Raw genomic sequence first — 25,148 nt, forward strand, 5'->3', positions numbered from 1 at the left:
CCAACTGTCTTTAAACTCCTCTTCCCAGCCTCCTGCATCCTCACCTCCAACTCCTTTGACTACCCAACTTCCCTTCCCCTGTCTCAGCCATGGCTCAATTGGTAGCACTCCTGCCTCAAAAATTAGATGGTTGTGGCTTCAGGTCCCATTCCAGTGCAGTACTGAGGAAGTGCTGCACTGTTTGAAGTGCTGACATTCAGATGAGATATTAAACCGAGGGCCTGTCAGCCCTCTTCAGGTAGACATAAAACATTCCATGAACTACTTCAAACAAAAGCAGCGGAATTAGCCCGTGTGTCCTGGTCAATATTAATCTGTTTTTTTGTGATGTTGATTGAGAAATTATCTGATAATTATCACACTGCTGTTTGTGCAAGTTTGCTGTGCGCAAATAAGTCACTGCATTTCCGACATTACACCAGAGACTTCAAAAGTACTTAATTAACTATAAAGCGCTTTGGGACTTTTTTTAAAAATTCATTCATGGGATGTGGGTGTCACTGGCTAGACCAGCCATTTATTGCCCCTCATTAATTGCCCTCGAGAAGGTGGTGGTGAGCTGCCTTTTTAAACTGCTACAGTTCATGTGGTGTATGTACACCCACAGTGCTGTTAGGGAGTTCCAGGATTTTGGCCCAGTGACAGTGAAGGAACGGTGATATATTTCCAAGTCAGGATGGTGTGGGGCTTTGAGGGGAGCTTCCAGGTGGTGGTGCTCCCATGTGTCAGCTGCCCTTGTCCTTCTAGATGGTAGCAGTTGTGGGTTTGGAAGGTGCTGCCTAAGGAACCTTGGTAAGTTTCTGCAGTGCATCTTATAGATGGTACACACTGCTGCCACTGTGCGACGGTGGTGGAGGGAATGAATGTCTGTGGATGGGGTACCAATCAAGCGGGCTGCTTTGCCCTGGATGGTTTCTAGCTTCTTGAGTGTTGTTGGAGCTACACTCATCCAAGCAAATGGAGAGTATTGTATCATACTCCTGACTGTGCCTTGTAGACAATGGACAGGCTTTGGGGAGTCAGGAGGCAAGTTACTCAATGCACGATCCCTAGCCTCTGACCTGCTCTTGTAGCCACAGTATTTATATGGCTAGTCCAGTCCAGTTTCTGGTCAATAGTAACCTCCAGGATGTTGATAGTGGGGGATTCAGTGATGGTAGTGCCATCGAATGTCAAGGCACAATGGTTAGATTCTCTCTTTTTGGAGATAGTCATTGCCTGCCACTTGTGTGGCATGAGTGTTACTTGCCACTTGCCAGTCCAAGCCTGGATATTGTCCAGGTCTTGCTGCATTTGGACATGGACTGCTTCAGTATCTGAGGAGTCACGGATGGTGAACATTGTGCAATCATCAGTGAACATCTTCACTTCTGACCTTATGATAGAAGGAAGGTCATTGATGAAGCAGAAGGTTTGGGCCTCAGACCACTACCCTGAGGAACTCCTGCAGAGATGTCTTGGAACTGAGATGACTGACCTCCAACAGTCATAACAATCTTCCTTTGTGCTAGGTATGACTCCAACCAGCAGAGAGATTGATTCCCTGATTCCCATTGACTCCAGTTTTGCTACAGCTCCTTGATGCCACACTCGGTCAAATGTGGCCATTATGTCAAGGGTAGTCACTCTCACCTCACATCTGGAGTTTAACTCTTTGATTCATGTTTGAACCAAGGCTATAATGAGGTCAGGAGCTAAGTGATCCTGGTGGAACCCAAACTGAGCATCAGTGAACAGGTTATTGTTAAGCAAGTGCCACTTGATAGCACTGTCGAAGACACCTTCCATCACTTTGCCACTTTAAGAGTGGACTGATGGAGCGGTAATTGGCCAGGTTGGATTTGTCCAGCTTTTTGTGGTCGGGACATACCTGTGGGTAATTTTCCACATTGCCAGGTAGATGCCAGTGTTGTAGCTGTTCTGAAATAGCTTGGCTAGGGGTGTGGCAAGCTCTGGAGCACAAGTCTTCAGTACTATTCCTGGAATATTATCAGGGCTCTATCATGGAAATATAACTCTTCTCATATTGTTATTGTACCGGTAGGTTAATAGTGGGGTTTGGAGTGAGTAAGTATGTAACGTACTGGAATGTATGTATGTACGTAATGTACTGGTATGTATGTATGTACACACGAGTGAGAGATTTAATTCAATTGGAGACAGCTGGCCTGGATGCTTTGAGTTATCAACAAGAAGCTAGGTTTGAAATGCTAAATAAGTAAACATGGCTGAAGTTTTAGAATGTGAGGTGTAAGGAACAGTTGCATTTTTAAGTAATTAGGTTAGTTTGAATTTCAGAGAGATGGTAAGACGTTACACCTAGCCAGAAGAAGCCGAGCCAAACAGTGTGTTTATTTTTCCCAAAGGTTACTGATAAAATTAGTACTACAAAAGATTTATATTGTGAGAACGGTAAAGTTCCAAAGACATATTGGAACAATGGAATTTGCATTAAAAAGGGAGAAACATGTATAAAGGGGGTGAAGCTGAATGGTGTAAGAGCAGAAGACATTCTAAGATCTAACACAAGTGTGAAAAGACTCCAGCCTCTGTGCTTACAGTTGGTCTACAGGAATCAAAGCTGAGAAAACCCACTTTGAATTCGACTGCCCAGGGTATTGTGTGGCTTTGCCTGGGTCTGTTTAAATCTATTTGTTTTTACTGTTGCCTTAACCGGGGTGTAACTGGAAGCCAGTTTAATTAAGGGTTTTGGAGTTATTACAGTAGTAATTTGTACACCTATGTATGTGCTTGAAATCTTTTATTTTGTTAATGAAATGTTTAGTTTAGTTTTCTAAAAACTTCTGACGTCATGGTAGACTTATTACTTCTAAAATCAGGGCACGGATCTCAAAACAGTAGTGACTGACCCGTGGATCTGATCCACCTGGCACACATCATCTGCCACGTCATAACAGTCTTTGCAGCATCCAGTGACTTCGACCATTTCGTGATATCATGTGGAATGAATCGAATTGGCTAAAGACTGGCACATGTGATGCTGGGAACCTCCAAAGCAAGCAGAGATATATCATCCACTCAGCACATCTGGCTGAAGATTATTGCAAAAGCTCCAGTCTTATCTTTTGCACTGATGTGCTGGACTCCTCCATCATTGAGGATGGGAATATTTGTGGAGCCTCCTCCTCCAGTGAGTTGTTTAATTGCCCACCACCATTCACAACTGGATGTGGCAGGACTGCAGAGCTTGGATCTGATCCATTGGTTGTGGGATCGCTTAGCTCTGTCTATCGCATGCTGTTTCTGCTGTTTGGCATGCAAGTAATCCTGAGCTGTAGCTTCACCAGGTTGACACCTCATTTTTAGATATGCCTGGTGCTGCTCCTGGCATGCCCTCCTGCACTCTTCACTGAACCAGGGTTGGTAGTAAAGGTAGAGTGGGGGATATGCCAGGCCATGAGTTTACAGATTGTGGTTGAGTACAAGTCTGCTGCCGCTGATGGCCCACAGCATCTCATGGATTACCAGTCTTTGGTTGCTAAATCTGTTCAAAATCTATCTAATTTAGCATGGCTGTAGTACCACACAACACAATGGAGCATACCCTCAATGTGAAGATGGGACTTCATCTCCACAAGGACTGTGCAGTGGTCACTCCTACCAATACCACCATGGACAGATGCATCTACAGGACGAGATCCTCATCTGTGAGGATGAGGTCAAATAGGTTTTTCCCTCGTTCGTTCCCTCACCACCTGCCGCAGATCCAGTCTAGCAGCTGTGTCCTTTAGGACTTGGCTAGCTCAATGTGTAGTGGTGCTACCGAGCCACTTTTGGTGATGGACATTGAAGTCCCCCACCCAGAATATATTTTGCGCCATTGCCACCCTCAGTGCTTCCTCCAAGTGGTGTTCAACATGGAAGAGTACTGATTCATCAGCTATGGGGTGATATGTGGTAATCAGCAGAAGGTTTCCTTGCCCATGTTTGACCTGATGCCCTGAGAATTCATGAGGTCCGGAGTCTATGTCTAAGACTCCCAGGGCAACTCCCTCCCGACTATATACCACTGTGTCGCCACCTCTGCTGGGTCTGTCCCGCCAGTGGGACAGGACATGCCAAAGGATGGTGATGGTGGTGCCTGGCACATTACCTGTAAGTGTGATTCCGTGAATATGACTATCAAGCTGTTGCTTGACTCATCTGTGAGACTGCACTCCCAATTTTGGCACAAGCCCCCAGGTGAGGGAAGACTTTGCAGAGTCGACAGGGCTGAGTTTGCCTTTGTCGTTTACGTTGATGCCAAGTGGTCGAACCAGTTCCATTTCTTTTAAACTTTGTAGCAGTTTGATACAACCGAGTGGCTTGCTAGGCCATTTCAGAGGGCAGTTAACCATTTTGCTGTGGGCCTGAAGTCACATCTACTGGACGGCAGATTTCCTTCCCTAAAGGGACATTAGTGAACCAGATGAGTTTTTAATGATAATAGATAATGATTTCATGGCCATGTTAGACTGAGAGTTCCAGATTTTTATTGAATTCAAATTGGGATGACGGGATTCAAATCCAGGTCCCCAGAGCAATACCCTGGGTCTCTGGATTGCTCATCCAGTGACAATACCACTACACCACCACCTCCCCCAATGGTTGTGTAAGGCACTACAGTATATAAATGCAAGTTTTTTTTTGCCTCGCTAACTATATTGGAAACGGTTTCCTCTCCTCAGGAGCTTGTTTTTAAAACCATCAGCATCACCATTATCCTCAAAAGATATACCCTTGATCCATCCAATCTTACAAACTAGAGAATTATCAGAGCATAAAAGAACAAATATTTTCAGTTTAGCATTATAAGCTTTTATGTATGTAAGCAATATATCAATGATTGAAGGAAACAAACTTTTACCAATTGCTGCTCCCCTCAAAAGCCAAACCACCCTAACTGGGCTGGCTGTAAGGTTCTATTATTTCTATTGAACCCAAACTTTAGAAATGGCAAAAAGGTGCTGGCTTTTCTGAAGTGCCAAAATACAGTGCCACAATGCAGGTGTTATGGCACAGCTGATGTTTCATGCTGAGCTGCTCAAATCCCAAAGGGAAACTTGAAACAACTGCCTCAACTGTTTTGCAATTTGTATAAATTTCAAGATGTGTGCCTTGAAGTCAGTTGTAATAAGACCACTGAGGCTTATAGGTTTCTTGCAAAACTAAATTAAACCTTTATTAATGGAAGAAATGATTTTATGTACATACATAGATCTACAAATTACTACTATGATAACTTCTAAATCCCCTAGCTAATCTAACTCTCAGTTACACTTTCAGTAAGGCAACAGTAAGGCACATAGATTTTAAAAGACCCAGGCAAAGAAATATACCCTGAACAATCCAACTCAAAATGAGTTTTTAAAAGACCCAGGCAAAAAAATGATACCCTGAACAATCCAATTCAAAATGAGTTTTCTTAACTTCAGTTCTTTGTAGACAGCAGCTTGAGGCTTAGATGCTGAAGGCTTTTCACACTTGTTAGATCATAAAATGCATGCCCTTACACAGAACCTTCGCTCCTTTATACATATTTTCCCCTTTGAATACAAATTCCCATTGTTTCACTATGTTTTTGGACTTTACCTCTCTGAGAATAAAAATCTCTCATAGTACCAATTTTACCAGTAATCTTTAGGAAAAATAAACACACTGTTTCTGAACTTCACCTGGCTAGGTGACAGATTTCACCCCTCCTTTGAAATCAATCTAGTCTGGTTTATTTAAAATGCAAATGTTTCCTTTACACTTATGTCTACCTACTTAACATTTCAAACCTAGCTCATCTTCTAATACATCAAAGCCTTCAGACCAGCTGCCTTTAATTCAATTAAGTCACACACACACACCCACTATTACCTTACTTTACAATAAATTCCAATAATATTATGAGAATTATTATATCTTCCTAACAGCAGGGAAATGTTAGATCTCTCATCCCACTGTATTTCCAGGCTGAACCAGAGAAATATCTTCCATTCGTAAAAGAGTATTTTTGATAGTGATTTATGAGCTTTCCTTTTGATGGTAGAGGATAGAAGTAAAAGGTGAAATGTAGGAAAAATTTTAGATCATGTATGTGCCCTACCAAAATGATCAAACATTGCGCAAAAACATAAAATCACATTTTACTTTGTCTCTACCAAGAAGAAATTTCAATTCCAATGTGCTACAGACAGAGTTGCACGTTGGTCTATATGCTCCAAGACAGAGTGGAGAGCAGCACTATTTCTGCAGTGTTCAGATCAACTATTTCTAATTTAAGATTAATTGCTTATGCTGGTTTTGTATGAATCTTTTCCTATGTTATCACGACATTTTCAGAATTGTTTTTCCTAAGCTAGATGTCTCCAGTGATAAGCAAGGACCTTTACTAGAGAGAGAATCCGTACCATTTACCCACAGGATTCGAACCTTCCCCAACGTTACCAATTTTTAAAATTGTTTTACATGCTGTGCTTGTTTTAAGGTCTAAATTTTCTTCAAATAGCTAAGAAAAACAATCTTAAATAAGCAGTATTTAATATCTGGAAATACAAACAATTTTAGATTAGTCTCAGAATATGCATGTTTCTCAGAATTTGTTATTGTGTCAAGTTCTAAAAGGGTATACGTAATTAGTAACTTAAAGATTAGATTAATTACATGATTTTTAAAAAGTCACTTAAAATGCATCTTACTTGTATCTTGATCAAACAGAAAGAAGACAGTGATAGTAGAAAAATCAAATCCAAAATTTGGTAGCAACCAAATTAACAAATCAAATGAGATGCCTGGCATATCAAACAAACAAAAGTATTCGAGTCAAGAATCGCAGATTCTAAATAGACATGCAGGGGTTCAAGGACATAAATGGCCTCTCTCTCATTCTGAGATTAAGTCTGAGATGAGGAGGAATTTCTTCACTCAGAGGGTGGTGAATCTTTGGAATTCTCTACCCCAGAGCGCTGTGGAAGCTCAATCATTGAGCACGTTCAAGACAGAATTTGATAGATTTCTGCAAACTAATTACATCAAGGGATATAGAGATAGCTTACAAAAGTGGCATTGAGGTAGATGACCAACCATGATATTAGAATCATATCTTTTAAAACTATATTTTTCTTTTAAAATATGGAAAGACATTGCATTATCTGGATATTTGGATGCTGACCTGGAGTTTTTTTTAAAAAAGGTCATAAGTTCACCTTGAAACAAGCAGGCCTTTTCCAAGAAATCACCTGACTAGCATGGTACATGAGGAGGAAGAGCTGTTTGTTTTGAACTGCAGGCATTTTAATTGATGGGCAAAAAATGGTAAAGGCTAGTAATTTACAGGAAATCGCACGACAGACACAAACTTTAAGATTTGAACCTGTTGGTTTTGAACTCAGACTTTTGAGGAGTAAGCTGAGAAGGAAGGCTGCCCTAACTGGCTCTCTCCCTGCCTTGCCTGAAATTCTGCGTGTGGTTATCAATCAGCCAGAAAATCCTCATCTGAGTAACTTGTCTGCATTTGGAAATCTTCAAAGCTGAGACAAGAACAATTGATCCAGCTCTATATTATCCTCCACACCGAAGTTCCATTGGCGAGAACCTCCAGACATCCACGAGGATCAACACGAGATCTTCACACGAGAGAGCTCTCCAGGTCGACGGTGTCAAAACCCATGAGAATATTATCCTTTATTTTATAAAGCCTATCCTCCAAAGCCCATCTCTACAGAAACTCTATCCGTCTGTCCTTTGTTAGTGTGTGCGCATATATTTGTGTGTGTGCATGCACGTGCATGCCAAGGTATTTTTAAAAGGAATAGATAGTTATACTTCTAGAGTACAATTGTGTGATAACCTGTTCTTGCAACTTGTTTAAAGGAAAATAAGTTTTGTTTTATAATAAATCAATCATTCTGAGTTTCTTGGAAGAAGCCTGGTTAAAGTCTCTTTTATTCTGTATAACAGTAGTGAAGGTAAACAATTGGCCATTTTGTTGAGTGAATTGAACATTTAAACTAATGTTGCAACACGTGGAATAGTGGGGCTAGATCAACTGCGCACTGCTCCCATCCCGGTCGTAACAATGATTTGATTGAATGGCAGAGCAGGCACGGCAGGCTGAATGGCCTACTCCTACTCCTATGTAGGTATCAAGTGTTGGATCAAAACAGGATTGAGATCAGTTATAGAGCCCTACAGTAAAATAGTAGTTTCCCAATACCATCAAGTTTTGAAGAAAGGATGATGACAAACAGTCAGAAAAATATTCAGTATGTGAAATGTGCCCCCTTCGAATAACAGTTTCTATGACAAAAGCAGAGTCCTGTCCTTCGTCAAACAGAAAGAAAAATCTGTAATTCATGTAATATAGTTTTAACATAACTAGAGCTAAAAATCTAAAATCCTTCCCTACTAAACTTCAAAATGTAGACTAGAATCAAGCTGTGTGAAAAAATAAGCCAGATTTATTGATTGATCTGGTATTTAAGCAGACACAGTAATAAGAAAGGTTAAGTCGGGAAACTTAAAATGTATATTGATTAAGGCCTTGGGGTAAGCACAAGATAATGTATGCCAAATTGGTCATTCATATGGCATGCAACCATCCATTGTTGAGTGACTTAAGTCTTGGATGATGATGCCTGTATTTGAAGGCCCAAAAACTGTAAATGAGCTGAGATCTTTTCTTATAGTTACTGGTTCTATTCAGTGTCTGGAATTGGCACTAGAGCTGAGCAAGCCGACATCACACACAGATTATGTCATCATTGGTCTATGAAACCATGGGTTGGTAACAAACTGGGCAAGAGATGTTCTTGAAAAAGGCATTTTTACTCCATTTGGACTGATTCCATATTTACTGTTGTATCAGCTGTGTTTTACTACATCTGTGTATTATCTTTCTTGTAAATAAATATATTCTTTTTAATCTGAACTTAATGGCTCAACGGTGGTACCTACTTTCAAAAAAAGCCAGTAGAACTTGGCGGCATTATTAGTTTCACATTCCTGTCATGCATATGTCCATAGGTTTCAGTTTATAAGAGACTGAATCTACTTAGTAAAACTTATTTTCATTTGTCTTAAGCACTAGGCAATAGAGCATTGGGAGAAAACTTGAACTTATTCATTTTTATGTGGAACACAACCAGATATGGGATTTTAAAAAGAGATAACATTTTAATGTGATTTTATTTTATTTTCCATCCTGTGTGATAATATAATCCCTTTTTACTTGGGGTTTTATGTCCTTGAAGTTGTTTTCTCATGGTCAATGGTTCAATCTGAGATTTATTTTCAAATAAGACATCACAAAACATTTGCTCAAAACAGAAAATGTGCAGGGGTGTGGGGGAAAAAAAAACACAGGAGAGGGGGACTAATTAAATTGGTAGTTATTTGAGGGCCGGCACAGGCACGAAAAATCGAATCCTTCTGTACTGTATGATTCTATAATCAGGAAATTATAATAACATTGCTTTTTGAAGCTGCAGTCTGGTTCATTAATAAATTTTGACCTTGGATCCCCAGTGCCATCTTGAATTGGGCCAACCTACTCCCAAAGCAACTTCAAAATATTACCAGTAATTTGCCAAATTATTGCAAAACACTACAGTTGTGAGCTATGGTTAACAAACATTGCTTTGATAGTCTGTTTAAAAAAGGAAAGCTTAGTAAATGTAATGACTGAATGGCCTTCTCTGTGCTATAATGACTTTATGACTATGAACATGCCAAGCCATCATCATGTCTAACAAGAAACAACCAGCACTTTAAAGGTGTCAGGTTCCACTCAGAGGTGCCTCAGTCAGAATATCATGTGTTCAGGCTCCACTTAAGATGAGCATGACATCAAGGTTGACACTTCATTTCAGTATTGAGCCATGGCTGCACATTCTTTCAGATAGTCCCTCTCGGATGAACATAAAAGGACTTATGGCACTATGCTCAGAAAGCCTGAGGAGTTCACCTTGTGCTATGACCAACATTTATCCTTCAACCAAAACCCCCAAAACAAGAATACGGATTGTTTATCTCATTGCCATTTGTGGCTGTGCACAAAGTGGCTGCAACATTTTGCTATATTACAACAGTGAAAATATTTCATTGTCTGTGAAGTGTTATTGAATGGTACAAGGACATGAAAAGCACTACAAGATTTTTCCTTCTTTCTTATGCCATGAAATTTTCAAAGCCGATCTTTACGCTTTCCTGATGTACGGCTGGGAAAAATGTTAGTGACAACTATGCAAAAATATCACATACCCACCATTACACTGTAAAAAAGTCCTACTGCAGCCAAAATGTTTAAGTCAGACTTTTAGGATGCATTCATACCACCAGTTTAGAGTTGGTGCAAAGCTAAGCTTGTGTAGAGTAAATTCAGAACTACAAAACAAATTCATTCTAAAATTAAGTAGTGAAATTCTTCTCCAGCCCTCAATACAAGATTTAATTTGCAATTACATTGATGTTATAGTTTAGTGGAAAGACACTCAGTGTTAATAATAAGTCTCCCAGCTTAGTTACTGCATGCCTTATCTCTCTCTCAGCCAGGAGGTACCTTTCTAGGAAATGCAAAGCACACAGCTATTACAAGTAAGCTCCAGAATTGCATTTCAGAGTGTAACAAAATGAGGTTGTAATTACCAGCCTGACTTGTACTTGGTGCACCCACTGATAAAACTGATACGGTAGTCAGATGGTCAGATTCAGGTCTCTCTAGTTGACCATCTTCACCCACATTTCCTGTAGTTTGGCGAGAAGGGCAGGTCTGGATTAGTTCACATTTTGCGACTATTGCTTTGGATTGCAATAAAGGACTCTGGTTATTGTCACTGTCATGAGTTACCTAAAATGAAAGATAATAAAATGAGAAGAAATGGAAATTACCTCACACCTACTTATTTTTATTGATTGCCATTAAAGTTAACAAATGAAATATGAAAATGAATTGGTAAGCTCAGATGAAGGGCCAATGCTCTGGTCTACGATACCACCACAACTGTACAAATCAGAAAAAAAAGATATTTTACTCAACCAACACATCTTGATTTAAAACATGGGTTTTAAAAGCCTGTATATTATGGAAGAGGTAGAAACCGAGGCAGATAAGGATTTCCATATTATTGAGCTTGAAAAAGAATGAGTTAGGGTAAAGATGGTGCATAAATATTAATTTTCCACAAGAACATAAATAGGAGCAGGGGTAGACCATTTGGCCATCAAGCCTACTTCCCCATTCAATAAGATCATGGCTGATCTGTGGCCTCGACTCCATTTTCCTACCTGTCACCCCAGAATCCTTGACTCCCTTGTTGATCAAAAATCTAACTCAGCCTTGAATATTTTCGATCACCCAGTCTCCACTGCTCTCAGGGGAAGAGAATTCCAAAGATTCATGACCTTCAGAGAAAAAAAATCTCATCGCTGAACTGCTTCCAATACAACTGTATCCTTCCTTAAGTAAGGAAATCAAAACTGTACAAGGTACTCCAGATGCAGTCTCACTAACGCCAGGTACAGCTGTAGCAACACTTGCCAACTTTTAAAGTCCACCTCCCTTGCAATAAAGGTCAACATTCTACTTGCCTTCCCAATCACTTGCTGTACCTGCATGCCAGCTTTTTATGATTCATGTACCAGGTCACCCAGCCCCTCAGTACCACAGATTCCTGCAGTCTCTAAATTTAAAAAAAATATCCACTTTTCTATTCTTCCTATCAAAGTGGACAAGCGCACATTTTCTCACATTATACACCATCTGCCAAATTTTTGCCCAATCATTAACCTATCTATATCCCTTTGCAGACTTTTTGTGTCCTCTTCACAATTTACTTTCCTATCTATTCTTGTGTCATCAGCTACCACACAATCGGTCCTCCTCCCTTCATCCAAGTCATCAATATAGATTGTAAATAGTTGAGGCACCAGCACTGATCCACAGTTTGACAATGCGAACCAATTATCTCAACTCTCTGCTTCCTGTTAGCTAACCAATTTTCTATCCATGCTAATATGTTATCCAAACACCATGAGCACTTATCTTGTTTAGTAACCTTTCATGTGGCACCTTATCAAATGCTTTTTGAAAATCTAAATACACTACATCTACCGGCTCCCCACTGTCCACCCTGTTTGTTACTTCCTCAAAGCACTCCGAATATATTTTTAGAATTTGAGTTAATCTATTAATGATCAAGCCTCCACTCTTTTCTGGGGTAGAGAATTCCTAAGATTAATGGCCCTCTGTGAGAAGAAATTCATCCTCATCTCTGTCTTAAAAGGAAGATTCCTTATTTTTAAACTATGCCCCCTAGTTCTAGATTTCCCCCATGAAGGAAACATCCTTCTAGATGGTGGGTAGGTTTTGGGGAGTCAAAAGATGCGTTACACACCACAGAATTCCCAGCCTCGGACCCACTCTTGGAGCCACAGTATTTATATGGCTGGTCCAGTTCAGTTGTTGGTCAATGGTAACCCCCACCCAGGATGTTGCTAGCGGAATATTCAGCAATGGTAATGCCATTGAATATCATGGGAAGATGGTCATTGTCTGGCATTTGCATGGCACGAATATTATATGAACACATGAATTATGAGTAGGCCACTCGGCCCCTTGAACCTGCTGCACCATTCAAGAAGATCATGGCTGATATGATTGTAATCTCAACTCCACATTCCTGCATACCCCTGATAACCTTTCAGCCCCTTGTTGATCAAGAATCTATCTAGCTCTGCCTTAAAAATATCCAAAGGCTCTGCTTCCACTGCCTTTTGAGGAAGAGTTCCAAAGGCTCACAACTCTCAGAAAAAAAAAATTCTCATCTCTGCCTTAAATGAGCGGCCCCTTATTTTTAAACAGTGAGCCCTAGTTCTAGATTCTCCCACAAGAGGAAACATCCTCTCCGCATCCACTCTGTCAAGATCCCTTAGGATCTTAAAGAAATCGTAGGCAAGTCATTTGAAGGCAATGCACATTTTATAGTTGTGGGCGCATACATTGTAGGGGAAGGAAGAGTTATACATACTGACTATGCAGTTTCATTGTGCCCATGAAGAATATGTAAGATGTAATATTACTTGCCACATATCATCCCAAGCCTGAATGTTGTCCAGGTCCTGCTGCATATCAACCTAGTGACCTTCTCTGAACTACCTCCTCAAGTAAGAGAACCAAAACTGCACACTGTGCTCTCGGTGTGGTCTCACCAATACTCTGTACAGTTGTAACAAGATTTCCCTTCTTTTACACTCCATGCCCCTTGCAATAAAGGCAATTTTTTTTGCGAATAAGGAAGTTATTTCTCCCTTCCAACTTCCACAAACGCTATACACCAGACATTGTAAAAAGGCTGGCAGGTTTTCTAGTCCCATACCTCTAACAATTCTACACCATAAGTGCCTGCTGAAGATCTCATGGTAACTGCCCAGTGACTCCCAACACAACCTGTGGGAAATCACAAACAACTGCATTAAGGATCAGTGATTCAGACAGTCCCAGAATAAGGGACAAGCCATTTTGGGCTGAGATAAGGAGGAATTTCTTCACTCAGGGGGTAGTGAGACTTTGGAATTCTCTACCCTAGAGGGCTGTGGGCTCAGTCACTGAGTACGTTCTAGACAGATATCTATAAATTTCTAGATACTAACAACATCAAGGGATATGGGGATTGTGCAGGAAAATGACGTTGGGACAGATGATCAGCCATGATCTAGTTGAATAGCAGAGCAGGCTCGAGGAGCTGAATGGCCTACTCCTATTTCCTCTGTTCCAAATTCACTTTGCAGAGAGCTGTCTCATGTCCAAGCACACAGTCAGTGTTTTGTGTATACTGGATTGTTAAGAGGACACATTGCTGTGTTGCTGCTTTGCAGCCATTCTTTCATAAGCATATTTCCAATATACTAGGCCTATTAAAGTCAACAAAACAAGTAAATTAACAGGTTAAACTAATGATTTATAATGAGAACTCTATTTATAGCTATCTATGAACTGCCCTCCATCATAAGGTCAGAAGTAGGGATGTTCATACAATGTTGAGCACCATTTGCAATTCCTCAGATACTGAAGCAGTCAGTATCCATATGCAGCAAAACCCAGGCAATATTCAGGCTTCGGCTGATAAGTGGTAAGCAACGTTCATATCACACAAGTGCCAAGCAATCACCATCTCCAACAAGATAGAATCTAACCATCACCCTTCAATGGTATTACCAGTGCGGAATCCCTCACTGTCAACACCCTGAGAGTTACCACTGACCAGAAACTGACATGGACCAGCCACAGGAATGCTGTGGCTACAAAAGCAGGTCAGAGGGCGGGAATTCTGCGGTGAGTAACTCACTTTCTGATCCCCAAAGCCTGTTCACCATCTATAATGCACAAATCAGGAGTGTGATAGAATACTCTCCACTTGCCTGGGCAAGTGGAGCTTCAACAGCACTTGAGAAGCTCAACACCATCCAGATCAAAGCAGCTCGCTCAATTGGTGCCCCATCCACCACCTTAAACATTAACTCCTTCTACCACTGATGCACAGTGTCAGCAGCGTGTACCATCTACAAGATGCACTGCAGCAACTCACCAAGACTGATTTGAAAGCACCTTCCAAAACTGCGACCTACCTCAAAAGGACATGAGCAGCAGGTGCATGGAAACACCACCACCGGCTAGTACCCCCCTCCAAGCCACACACCATCCCAACTTGGAAATATATCACTGTTCCCTCATTGTCACTGGGTCAAAATCCTGTAATTCTCTTCCTAACATCACTCTGGGTGTACCTACACCTCATGGACTGTAGCGGTTCAGGGTGGTGGCGAGCCACCACCTTCTCAAGGGCAGTTAGGGATGGACAATAATTGCTGTCAAAGCCAGCAATGAATAAATAAAATATCTGTGGCAATTGATGTACTGAGCCAAAAAGAACCCAAGTTTGATATCTGATTTGTGTCAAGTTAACTGAAAGATTAGAGTGATCCCACATTCCTGATAAAGTAGTTAAGATAAGGAACTTAGTATATGGGAATCAGGAACACCCAAAGCATACCACTCCGTATTAATATGTCAGTCTTCCCTTTGCCCTAGATGACATAGGACAAGCAGGAATGTCTGTGCAATGCCCCTGACTCTCCAGGTGAATGTTATTTACATGTGCATATGGCATTGGATGTTAGCACACTATTCAACTATAACAAGAACTTGCATTTATATGGCACCTTAATGTAGCAAGACATCCCAAAATGCTTCACAGGAACACGATAAATAAAATGCAAAACTGAGCCTCATCAGGAGATATTAGGGCAAAAGCTTGGTCAAAGAGCTTCTTAAAGTAGCAAAGAAAGAAGGGGAGACAAAGGGTTAAGGGAGGGAATTCCAGACTATAATGCCTGAGCAACTGAAAGCACAGCTGTCAATGGCGGAGTAAATAAAATCTGGGATGTGCAAGAGACCAGAATTAGAACAGCACAGAGATCTCATAAGTCTGAAGGGCTGGAAGAGGTTACAGAGATAGAGAGGCCATAAGGGATTTGAAAACAGAGATGAGAATTTAAAAGCAAGATGTTGCTTAACCCGAAGTCAACACCAGGAAGCACAGGGTTGATGGCTAAATGAGGTTTGGCACAAGTTAGGATTTGGGCAGCAAAGTTTTGGATGTGCTTAAGATATTCTGTTCATTTATAAACGTAAAGTTAATTAATTCTGAAAAGGGTGGGGACTGAAGGCAATGGCCTTAGTTCTCCCAATCTTTAGCTGACAGGAATTTTCTGCTCATTCCCGAACGTCAGGGAAACAGTCTAACAATTTAGAGACAGTGAAACGGTCGAGAGAGGCGGTGATGAGTTACAGTCGAGTATTGTCAGAGTATATTTGAACCAGCCAGTGTGTTTTTTGATGAGGTTGTCAAGGGGTCTCAACTAGATGAGAAATATGGGGACTAAGGATTGATCCCTGGGGGACACCAGAGCTGAAGGTAAGGATACAGAAGAGAAGCCATTGCAGGTGATTCTCTGGCTATGAATGGATAGATAAGAACATAACCAGGCACGTTCAGTCCCACCAGGAAAGCCATTAGAGGAGGATGTTGTGGTCAAGCATGGTAAAAACAGGTCAAGGAGAGTTAGTTTACCTTTATCACAATCACATAGGATTCCATTTGTGATTTTGGTAAGAGCCATTTTGGTGCTGGGGCAGAAATCTGATTGGAGGGATTCAAAAATTAAGGTCCTGGAAGGATGGGCAGAGCTTAGGAAGTTGACAGCAAGTTCAAAAACCTGGGTGAGGAAAGTAAGATTGGAGAAGGCATGATAGTTTTCAGGACAGAGGGGTCAAAGACTTCATTTTTGGGAGAGCAACAGGGATGTTAGATTCGAAAAGAAGGTGGACAGAACCAGAGGATTAACAATATCAGCAAACATGGAAGTCAGGGAGGGAAGCTGGATGGTCAGATCAGTTGGAATAGGATCAAAGAAGCAAGGGGTGTATATCATGAATAGGATGAGCTCAGGAGGACGTGAAGGGTGATAGGAGAGAAAATTGAGGAAGATGAGAGTCAGCGTTCAGACATGGGAGAACCTTGGAAGAAGTCTGGCCCACTCGGCCAAGGGAAGGGAAGAAAGCGGCAGAAGCCACTCTTATTCTTTCCTTAGATATGAATGTCACTGGAAAGGCCAGCATTTAGTGCCCATCCCCAGCTTCCCTCAAAAAAGGTGATGGTGAACTGCCTTCTGCACCCACAGTGCTTTTAGGAGGGAAATTCCAGGATTTTGGCCCAACAACAGTAAAGGACTAGCAATTTAGCTCCAAGTCAGGATTGTGTGCGACTCTGAAGGGAACTTGCAAGTGGTGGTGTTCCATGCCTCTGCTGCCCTTGTACTCCTTGTAGAGGTCGTGGGTTTGGAAGGTTCTGTTGAAGGAAGCTTGGCAAGTTGTTGCAGTGCATCTTGTACGTGTTACACACTGTTGTCACTGTCCATCAGTGGTGCAGGGAGTGAATGTTTAAAGTAATGGATGGGGTGTCAATCCAGTGAGCTGCTTTGTCCTAGATAGTGTCGAGTTTCTGGAGTGTTGTTGGATGTACACTCATACAAGCAAGTGGAGTGTATTCCATCACACTCCTAACTTGTGCATTGTAGATGGTGGACAAGTTTTGGGGAGTCAGAAAGTGAATTACTCGCCACAGCATTCCCAGCCTCTGACCTGTTCTTGTAATCACAATATTTATATGGCTGGTCTAGTTCAGTTTCTGGTCAATGGTAACCCCTGGGATGTTCATAGTTGGAAATTCAGTGATGGTAATGCCATTAAATGCCAAGGGGAGATGGTCATTGCCTGGCACCTTTGTGGCATGAATGTTATTTGCCACTTATCAGCCCAAGCTGGAATGTTTATATTTCTCCCTTCTTCTAACTATGCTTCAGTTCTGCCGAAGGGCCATGAGGGCTCGAGGCGTTAGCTGATTTCTTCTCTGCCGATGCTGCCAGACCTGCTGAGTTTTTCCAGGTAATTCTGTTTTTGTTTTGGATTTCCAGCATCTGCAGTAGCTTTTAGCTTTTTGTTTTTATCAAGCCGGAATGTTGTCCGGTTCTTTTTACATATAGGCACGGACTGTGTTTAGTATTCAAGGAGTCACGAATGATACTGTGTAGTGTGCAATCATCCAGTGACCATCTCCAGCTCTGACCTTATGATGGATGGAAGGTCATTGATGAAGCAGCTGAGATGGCTGGGCTAGGACACTACCCTGAGGGACTCATACAGCGATGTCCTGGGGCTGAGACGATGGGTCTCCAACAACCACAACCATCTTCTTTTGTGCTAGGTATGACTCCAACCAGGGGAGACTTTTCACACTGGTTCCCATTGACTTCAATTTAATTAAAGCATCTTGATGCCATACTCAGTCAAATGCTGCCTCGATGTCAAGGGCAGTCACACTGACTTCACCTGAATGGATGGTCTCAATCATAGACAAAGATGAGCTCCTCGCACTTATTGTTGGAGGTGAGGGTGGAGAAGCATTTAAGTAAATAGTTTGTGGTACAGAAAAGAAACATCTTTGCATTCCAGGATGATCCTGAAATAGTGAGCAGTTTCGCAGCAGAGAGGGGGAGTTAATAGTTTTTTTATGTTCCTGCTAGATCCTGCAATGAATGGTTGCACCAGTTATTTGCCGCAAACTTTCAAGTCTGCGTCCCTTGGAATTAAAGGAGTGAAGCTGAGAACCATAGAACACTACAGCACAGAAAACAGGCCCTTCGGCCCTTCTAGTCTGTGCCGAAATATTATTCCGCTAGTCCCATTGATCTGCACCTGGTCCATAACCCTCCAGACCTCTCTCATCCATGTATCTATCCAATTTATTCTTAAAACTTAACAGTGAGCCCGCATTTACCACGTCAGATGGTAGCTCGTTCCACACTCTCACCATTCTGAGTGAAGAAGTTCCCCCTAATGTTCCCCCTAAACCTTTCCCCTTTCACCCTAAAGCCATGTCCTCTTGTGTTTATTTCTCCTAATCTAAGTGGAATGAGCCTACTCGCATTTACTCTGTCTATACCCCTCACAATTTTGTAAACTTCTATCAAATCTCCCCTCATTCTTCTACGCTCCAAGGAATAAAGTCCTAACCTGTTTAATCTTTCCCTGTAACTCAACTCCTTAAGACCTGGCAACATCCTAGTAAATCTTCTCTGCACTCTCTCAATCTTACTGATATCCTTCCTGTAGTTAGGCGACCAGAACTGCACACAATACTCCAAAGTTGGCCTCACCAATGTCTTATATAACCTCACCATAACATCCCAACTCCTATACTCAATATTTTGATTTATGAAGGCCAGTATGCCAAAAGCTTTCTTTACAACCTTGTCTACCTGTGACGCCACTTTCAGGGAATTATGTATCTGAACTCCCAGATCCCTTTGTTCCTCCGCACTCCTCAGTGCCCTACCATTTACTGTGTATGTCCTACCTTGGTTTGACCTTCCAAAATGTAACACCTCACACTTTTCCACATTAAATTCCATCTGCCATTTTCTGGCCCATTTTTCCAGTTGGTCCAGATTTCTCTGCAAGCTTTGAAAGCCTTCCTCGCTGTCCACAACACCTCCAATCTTAGTGTCATCAGCAAACTTGCTGATCCAATTCACCACATTATCATCCAAATCATTGATATAGACAACAAACAACAATGGTCCCAGTACAGATCCCTGAGGCACACCACTAGTCACAGACCTCCAGTCTGAGAAGCAATCATCCACTACCACTCTCTGTCTTCTCCCACACAGCCAATTTCGAATCCAGTTTACAACCTCTCCATGGACACCAAGTGTCTGAACCCTCTGAACTAACCTCCCATGTGGGACCTTGTCAAAGGCCTTACTAAAGTCCATGTAGACAACATCCACAGCCTTTCCTTCATCTACTTTCTTGGTAACCTCCTCGAAAAACTCTACAAGGTTCGTTAAACACGACCTACCACACACAAAGCCATGCCGACTATCTTTAATCAGCCCTTGGCTGTCCAAATAATTATATATCCGATCTCTCAGAACACCTTCCAATAATGTGCCTACTACTGACGTCAGGCTCACTGGCCTGTAATTACCTGGTTTACTTTTGGAGCCTTTTTTAAACAACGGAACAACATGAGCTACCCTCCAATCCTCCGGCACCTCACCCATGGCTAAGGACATTTTAAATATTTCTGCCAGGGCCCCTGCAATTTCTACACTAGTCTCCCTCAAGGTCCGAGGGAATATCATGTCAGGCCCGGGGGATTTATCTACCTTTATTCGCTGTAAGGCAGCAAGCACCTCCTCCTCTTTAATCTCTATATGTTCCATGAAACTACTGCTTGTTTCCCTTCCTTCCTTATACACTATGCCAGTTTCCTGAGTAAATACTGATGCAAAAAAACTGTTTAAGATCTCCCCCATCTCGTGAGGCTCCACACATAGATGACCACTCTGATCTTCAAGGGGACCAATTGTGACCCTTACTATCCTTTTACTCTTAATATACTTGTAGAAACCCTTCGGGTTTACCTTCACATTATCTGCCAAAGCAACCTCATGTCTTCTTTTTGCCTTCCTGATTTCCTTTTTTAGTATTTTCTTACATTTTCTATACTCTACAAGTACCTCATTTGCTTCTTGTTGCCTATACCTGCTATATACCTCTCTCTTCTTCTTAACCAGATCGCCAATATCCCTTGAAAACCAAGGTTCCCTATGCCTGTTAACTTTGCCTTTAATCCTGACAGGAACATGCAAACTCTGCACTCTCAAAATTTCGCCTTTGAATGCCTTCCACTTACTGAACACATCCTTGCCAGAAAACAACTTATGCCAATCCACTCTTCCTAGATAGATCCTTTATCATTTCCACAAAATTGGCCTTTCTCCAATTTAGAATCTCAACTCGAGGACCAGACCTATCCTTATCCATAATTAACTTAAAACTAATGACATTGTGGTCACTGGACCCAAAATGTTCGCCTACACATACTTCTGTCACCTGACCTGTCTGGTTCCCTAATAGATCAAGTATTGCATCCTCTCTCGTTGGTACCTCGATATATTGATTTAGAAAACTGTCCTGAACACATTTGACAAACTCCAAGCCATCCAGCCCTTTTAAGTATGGGAGTCCCAGTCAATATGTGGAAAGTTAAAATCTCCTACTATCACAACTTTCTGTTTCTTACATCGGTCTGCTATCTCTCTACAAATTTGCTCCTCCAATTCTCTCTGACTATTGGGCGGTCTATAATACAACTCTATTAGTGTGGTCACACCTTTCCCATTCCTCAGCTCCACCCATATGGCCACTGTAGACGAGCCCTCCAGGCTGTCCTGCTTATGCACAGCTGTGATATTTTCCCTGACTAGTAATGCCACTCCTCCCCCTTTCATCCCTCCCCCTCTATCATGTCTGAAACAACGGAATCCCAGAACATTAAGCTGCCAGTCCTGCCCCATCTGCAACCAAGTCTCACTAATAGCAATAATGTCGTAATCCCACGTGCCAATCCACGCCCTAAGCTCATCTGCCTTTCCGACAGTGAGGACGGACAGCACCAGAAACACATCTATGCCCAAGCCTGTCATCACCAAACATTAACCCACACAGAGCTTACTGGATACTAATCCGGAGCAAAAATCTAACTCAGAAGACAACTGTAGTGCCTCTGTAGCCACAATGGCTCCAACAGAAACTGGACAAACTGAAGACCTTTACAAGGAAATGGGCCTATTTGACTTCACATATCAGGATGCACATTAATAGAGAGTAGCATGATATCCCAGGGTCATCACAAACTTAGTTGAAGATCCGAGAGCACTGTGGATTGCAGCACAGCTCAACACCAAGGGCAATTAGGGATGGGCAATAAATGGTGGCCTAGCCAGCATTACCTCTACCTCGCGGAGGCTGAGCGTCAACTCGCAGACATTTCCTCCTACCTCTCCCTGGACCATGACCCCACCACAGAACATCAAGCCATTGTTTCCAGGACTGTCACTGACCTCATCTCCTCTGGAGATCTTCCTCCCACAGCTTCCAACTTGATAGTCGCCCAACCTCGGATGGCCCGCTTCTACCTCCTACCCAAAATCCACAAACAGAACTGTCCTGGCAGACCGATCGTGTCAGCCTGTTCCTGCCCCACGGAACTCATTTCTCGTTATCTTGACTCCCTTCTCTCTCCCCTTGTCCAGTCCCTTCCCACCTACATCCGTGATTCCTCTGACACCTTACGTCACATCAACAATTTCCAGTTCCCTGGCCCCAACCGCTTCCTCTTCACCATGGATGTCCAATCCCTCTACACCTCCATCCCCCACCAGGATGGTCTGAGGGCCCTTAGCTTCTTCCTTGAACAGAGGCCCCAACAATCCCCATCCACCACTACTCTCCTCCGTCTGGCTGAACTTGTTCTCACACTGAACAATTTCTCCTTTAACTCCTCTCACTTCCTCCAAATAAAAGGTGTGGCTATGGGTACCCGCATGGGCCCCAGCTATGCCTGTCTCTTTATGGGGTATGTGGAACATTCCTTGTTCCAGTCCTACTCCGGCCCCCTCCCACAACTCTTTCTCCGGTACATCGATGATTACTTCGGTGCTGCTTCATGCTCTCGTCGGGACCTGGAAAAATTTATTAATTTTGCTTCCAATCTCCACCCCTCCATCATCTTCACATGGTCCATCTCTGACACTTCTCTTCCCTTCCTTGACCTCTCTGTCTCAATTTCTGATGATAGACTGTCCACCAATATCCATTACAAGCCTACCGACTCCCACAGCTACCTCGACTACAGCTCCTCACACCCCGCTTCTTGTAAAGACTCCATCCCATTCTCTCAGTTCCTTCGCCTCCGTCGCATCTGTTCTGATGACGCTACCTTCAAAAACAGCTCCTCTGACATGTCCTCCTTCTTCCTTAACCGAGGTTTTCCATCCACGGTCGTTGACAGGGCCCTCAACCGTGTCCGGCCCATATCCTGCGCATCCTCCCTCACGCCTTCTCCTCCTTCCCAGAAACATGATAGGGTCCCCCTTGTCCTCACTTATTACCCCACCAGCCTCCGCATTCAAAGGATCATCCTCCGCCATTTCCGCCAACTCCAGCATGATGCCACCACCAAACACATCTTCCCTTCACCCTCCCTGACGGCATTCCGTAGGGATCGTTCCCTCCGAGACACCCTGGTCCACTCCTCCATCACCCCCTACTCCTCAACCCCCACTTATGGCACCTCCCCATGCCCACGCTGAAGATGCAACACCTGCCCCTTCACTTCCTCTCTCCTCACCGTCCAAGGGCCCAAACACTCCTTTCAAGTGAAGCAGCATTTCACTTGCATTTCCCCTAACTTAGTCTACTGCATTCGTTGCTCCCAATGTGGTCTCCTCTACATTGGAGAAACCAAACGCGAACTGGGCGACCGTTTTGCGGAACACCTGCGATCTGTCAGCAAGAAAGACCCAAACCTCCCTGTCGCTTGCCATTTTAACACTCCACCCTGTTCTCTTGCCCACATGTCTGTCCTTGGCTTGCTGCATTGTTCCAGTGAAGCCCAACGCAAACTGGAGGAACAGCACCTCATCTTCCGACTAGGCACTTTACAGCCTTCCGGGCTGAATATTGAATTCAACAACTTTAGATCTTAAACTCCCCCTCCCCCCATCCCCACCCCGTTTCTCCCCCCCTTTTTTTTCAATAATTTATATAGATTCTTCTTTCCCCACCTATTTCCATTATTTTTAAATCTAAAACCTTGTTAGTCTTCCCACCCCACCCCCACTAGAGCTGTACTTTGAATATCCTGTCTTCCATTCTTAATTAGCACTTTTCTCAGACAAATATCACCACCTTCAACACCTCTTTGACCCTTTTGTCTGTGACGTCTTTTGATTATCTGCTCATCTCCACAATCACCACACCCTCAATGTCTCTCTCCCCCCCCACCTACCTTAAACCAATTTATATTTCTCCCTTCTTCTAACTATGCTTCAGTTCTGCCATGGGCCATGAAGGCTCGAAATGTTAACTGATTTCTTCTCCGCCGATGCTGCCAGACCTGCTGAGTTTTTCCAGGTAATTCTGTTTTTGTTCAGCATTACCCCTATCCCGTGAAGGAATAATAAAAACTGAGATACTCACAAAGTGCCTATGGTGTTGCCTAGTCAGCTGATGAAAATTAAAGTTTTACAAATATACATCCACATAGACAATGGAGTTGGACGAGACACATCAAACTCAACAAAGCCTGCAACTGCATCCTAATAGCTGCACTGTATAACAAAATTGAATGGGAAATCTGGATATTGCAATTAACAATAGTAAACACGGACAGTAAGGCAAGATTCAAAAAGATTGACAAGATGGCAAGGGAGTGCGTTTATACAAGATTGTTAAAATATGGGTTTAAAGAACAAATGATAACGTTGTTCCAATATGAATGAGAGAATAAGAAAACTATCTTATTGCCAACCCTGAAACCTACGATTGACATTTCTGAATTAATCTCTTCAGCTTTGCCAGCGCCGTTTCATAGCCCCAGTTACCACCGGCCCGGACAAAAGTTTATTTTGTTTGTACCTCGATCCGCTCCGAGAGGCTGGTGCTTCCTGAAGCAGGTTCCTGGTTATCAGTTTTCCCCGGTGGGACGAACTTGAATTTTTTTGCTGCGTTGCCGCTGAGCTGACTCGGAGCTGCCGATCTTCTCATTTCACGCAGTTATCACCTTGGCACCGGAAGAGGAATATGTGAGTGTCCGCACATCAATTAGACCCTGTGGTTAAAGAGCGCCTGATGCCCACCTGGTTGCTCTAGCTGATCGATGGGGCAACAATGTCGCAGCTGCTTCATTTCGTGTTTCCCGCCTTCCCGGAAGTCCCCAAGGTGCTATATAATGCGCATGTGCAGCTCTTTCAGCTCCGCTGTTCAATGTTGATATTGGCCACTAACAAAAAAAACTGCCAAGAAAAACAGTTCAGGATGAGGCCGACAATGAGCCAAGGACTTGCCTTTCGAATGAAATGGAATTGAGCAATTAAATAATTATGCAATTCTGCCATCCTTTTATGGTAATTATTTTGCAATATTATGTTTTGAACTACTTACCGTGCTACCGCTCACTGTGCCTATATGTCCCTTTGCAAAGCAGATATGGAAAGAGGTACAATGTTTTTTTTATCAGGGTTCATCGCCAGCAGCTCTATCACTCAAGACTGTGCTCCACAGGCTGTTCCCGGAACGTAAACCGAGGTAAACATCGACTGCTGCTGGAGGACTATCAACTCAGTAAAAGATGCGCTTTGATCTGCCCAAAACTTGCTGTTCTTCCAGTTCAAAGAGCTGTCAACAAGCGAGTGTTGTAGATTGGCACATTCCAAGGTCCAGGACTACCATGCTGAAGGACAAATGAAAGCTTGGGGCAGTCACAGCAAAGGTTCAATTGGGACATTCCACATTCTAAGGCCCTCCCCCCATAGTACAAGATCTTCAGAAGAGCAGGAGTAGGTCATTTGGCCCATTGAGCCTGCTCCACCATTCAGTAAGATTATGGCTGTTAAGATTAAGATTGTGGCATTAACAACATTTGCCTGCCTGTTCCCATAACATTTGACTCCCTTGCAAATCAAAAATCTAT

The 25,148-nt window shown here is 42.7% G+C and overlaps 2 protein-coding genes across 6 annotated transcripts in view; one reads left to right on the top strand and one right to left on the bottom strand.

Moving 5' to 3' along the window:
• rad54b (RAD54 homolog B) overlaps nucleotides 1-24,841 on the bottom strand; it is a 196,868-nt gene extending 172,027 nt beyond the window's left edge. Inside the window, exons 1-3 of one of the 2 annotated variants that reach the window (XM_078540758.1) lie at nucleotides 24,620-24,841; nucleotides 24,095-24,471; nucleotides 10,633-10,834 (exon numbers count right to left, since the gene is read on the bottom strand). In XM_078540758.1, coding sequence (XP_078396884.1) covers nucleotides 10,633-10,834; nucleotides 24,095-24,223 — 331 coding nt within the window. In that variant the 5' untranslated portion in view covers nucleotides 24,224-24,471; nucleotides 24,620-24,841. Of the gene's footprint in view, nucleotides 1-10,632; nucleotides 10,835-24,094; nucleotides 24,472-24,619 lie in introns of those variants that run through there. The other variant, XM_078540760.1, reaches the window with a different exon arrangement.
• Nucleotides 24,473-25,148, top strand: part of rnf41l (ring finger protein 41, like) — a 64,728-nt gene continuing 64,052 nt past the window's right edge. Inside the window, exon 1 of one of the 4 annotated variants that reach the window (XM_078540768.1) lies at nucleotides 24,473-24,582. The gene's annotated coding sequence lies outside the window, so the exon portion shown is untranslated. The remainder of the gene's footprint in view (nucleotides 24,583-25,148) is intronic. The other 3 variants (XM_078540769.1, XM_078540762.1, XM_078540763.1) reach the window with 3 other exon arrangements.

Source organism: Cetorhinus maximus, chromosome 4 (genome assembly GCF_964194155.1).
Source record: "Cetorhinus maximus chromosome 4, sCetMax3.hap1.1, whole genome shotgun sequence".
Lineage (NCBI taxonomy): Eukaryota > Metazoa > Chordata > Chondrichthyes > Lamniformes > Cetorhinidae > Cetorhinus > Cetorhinus maximus.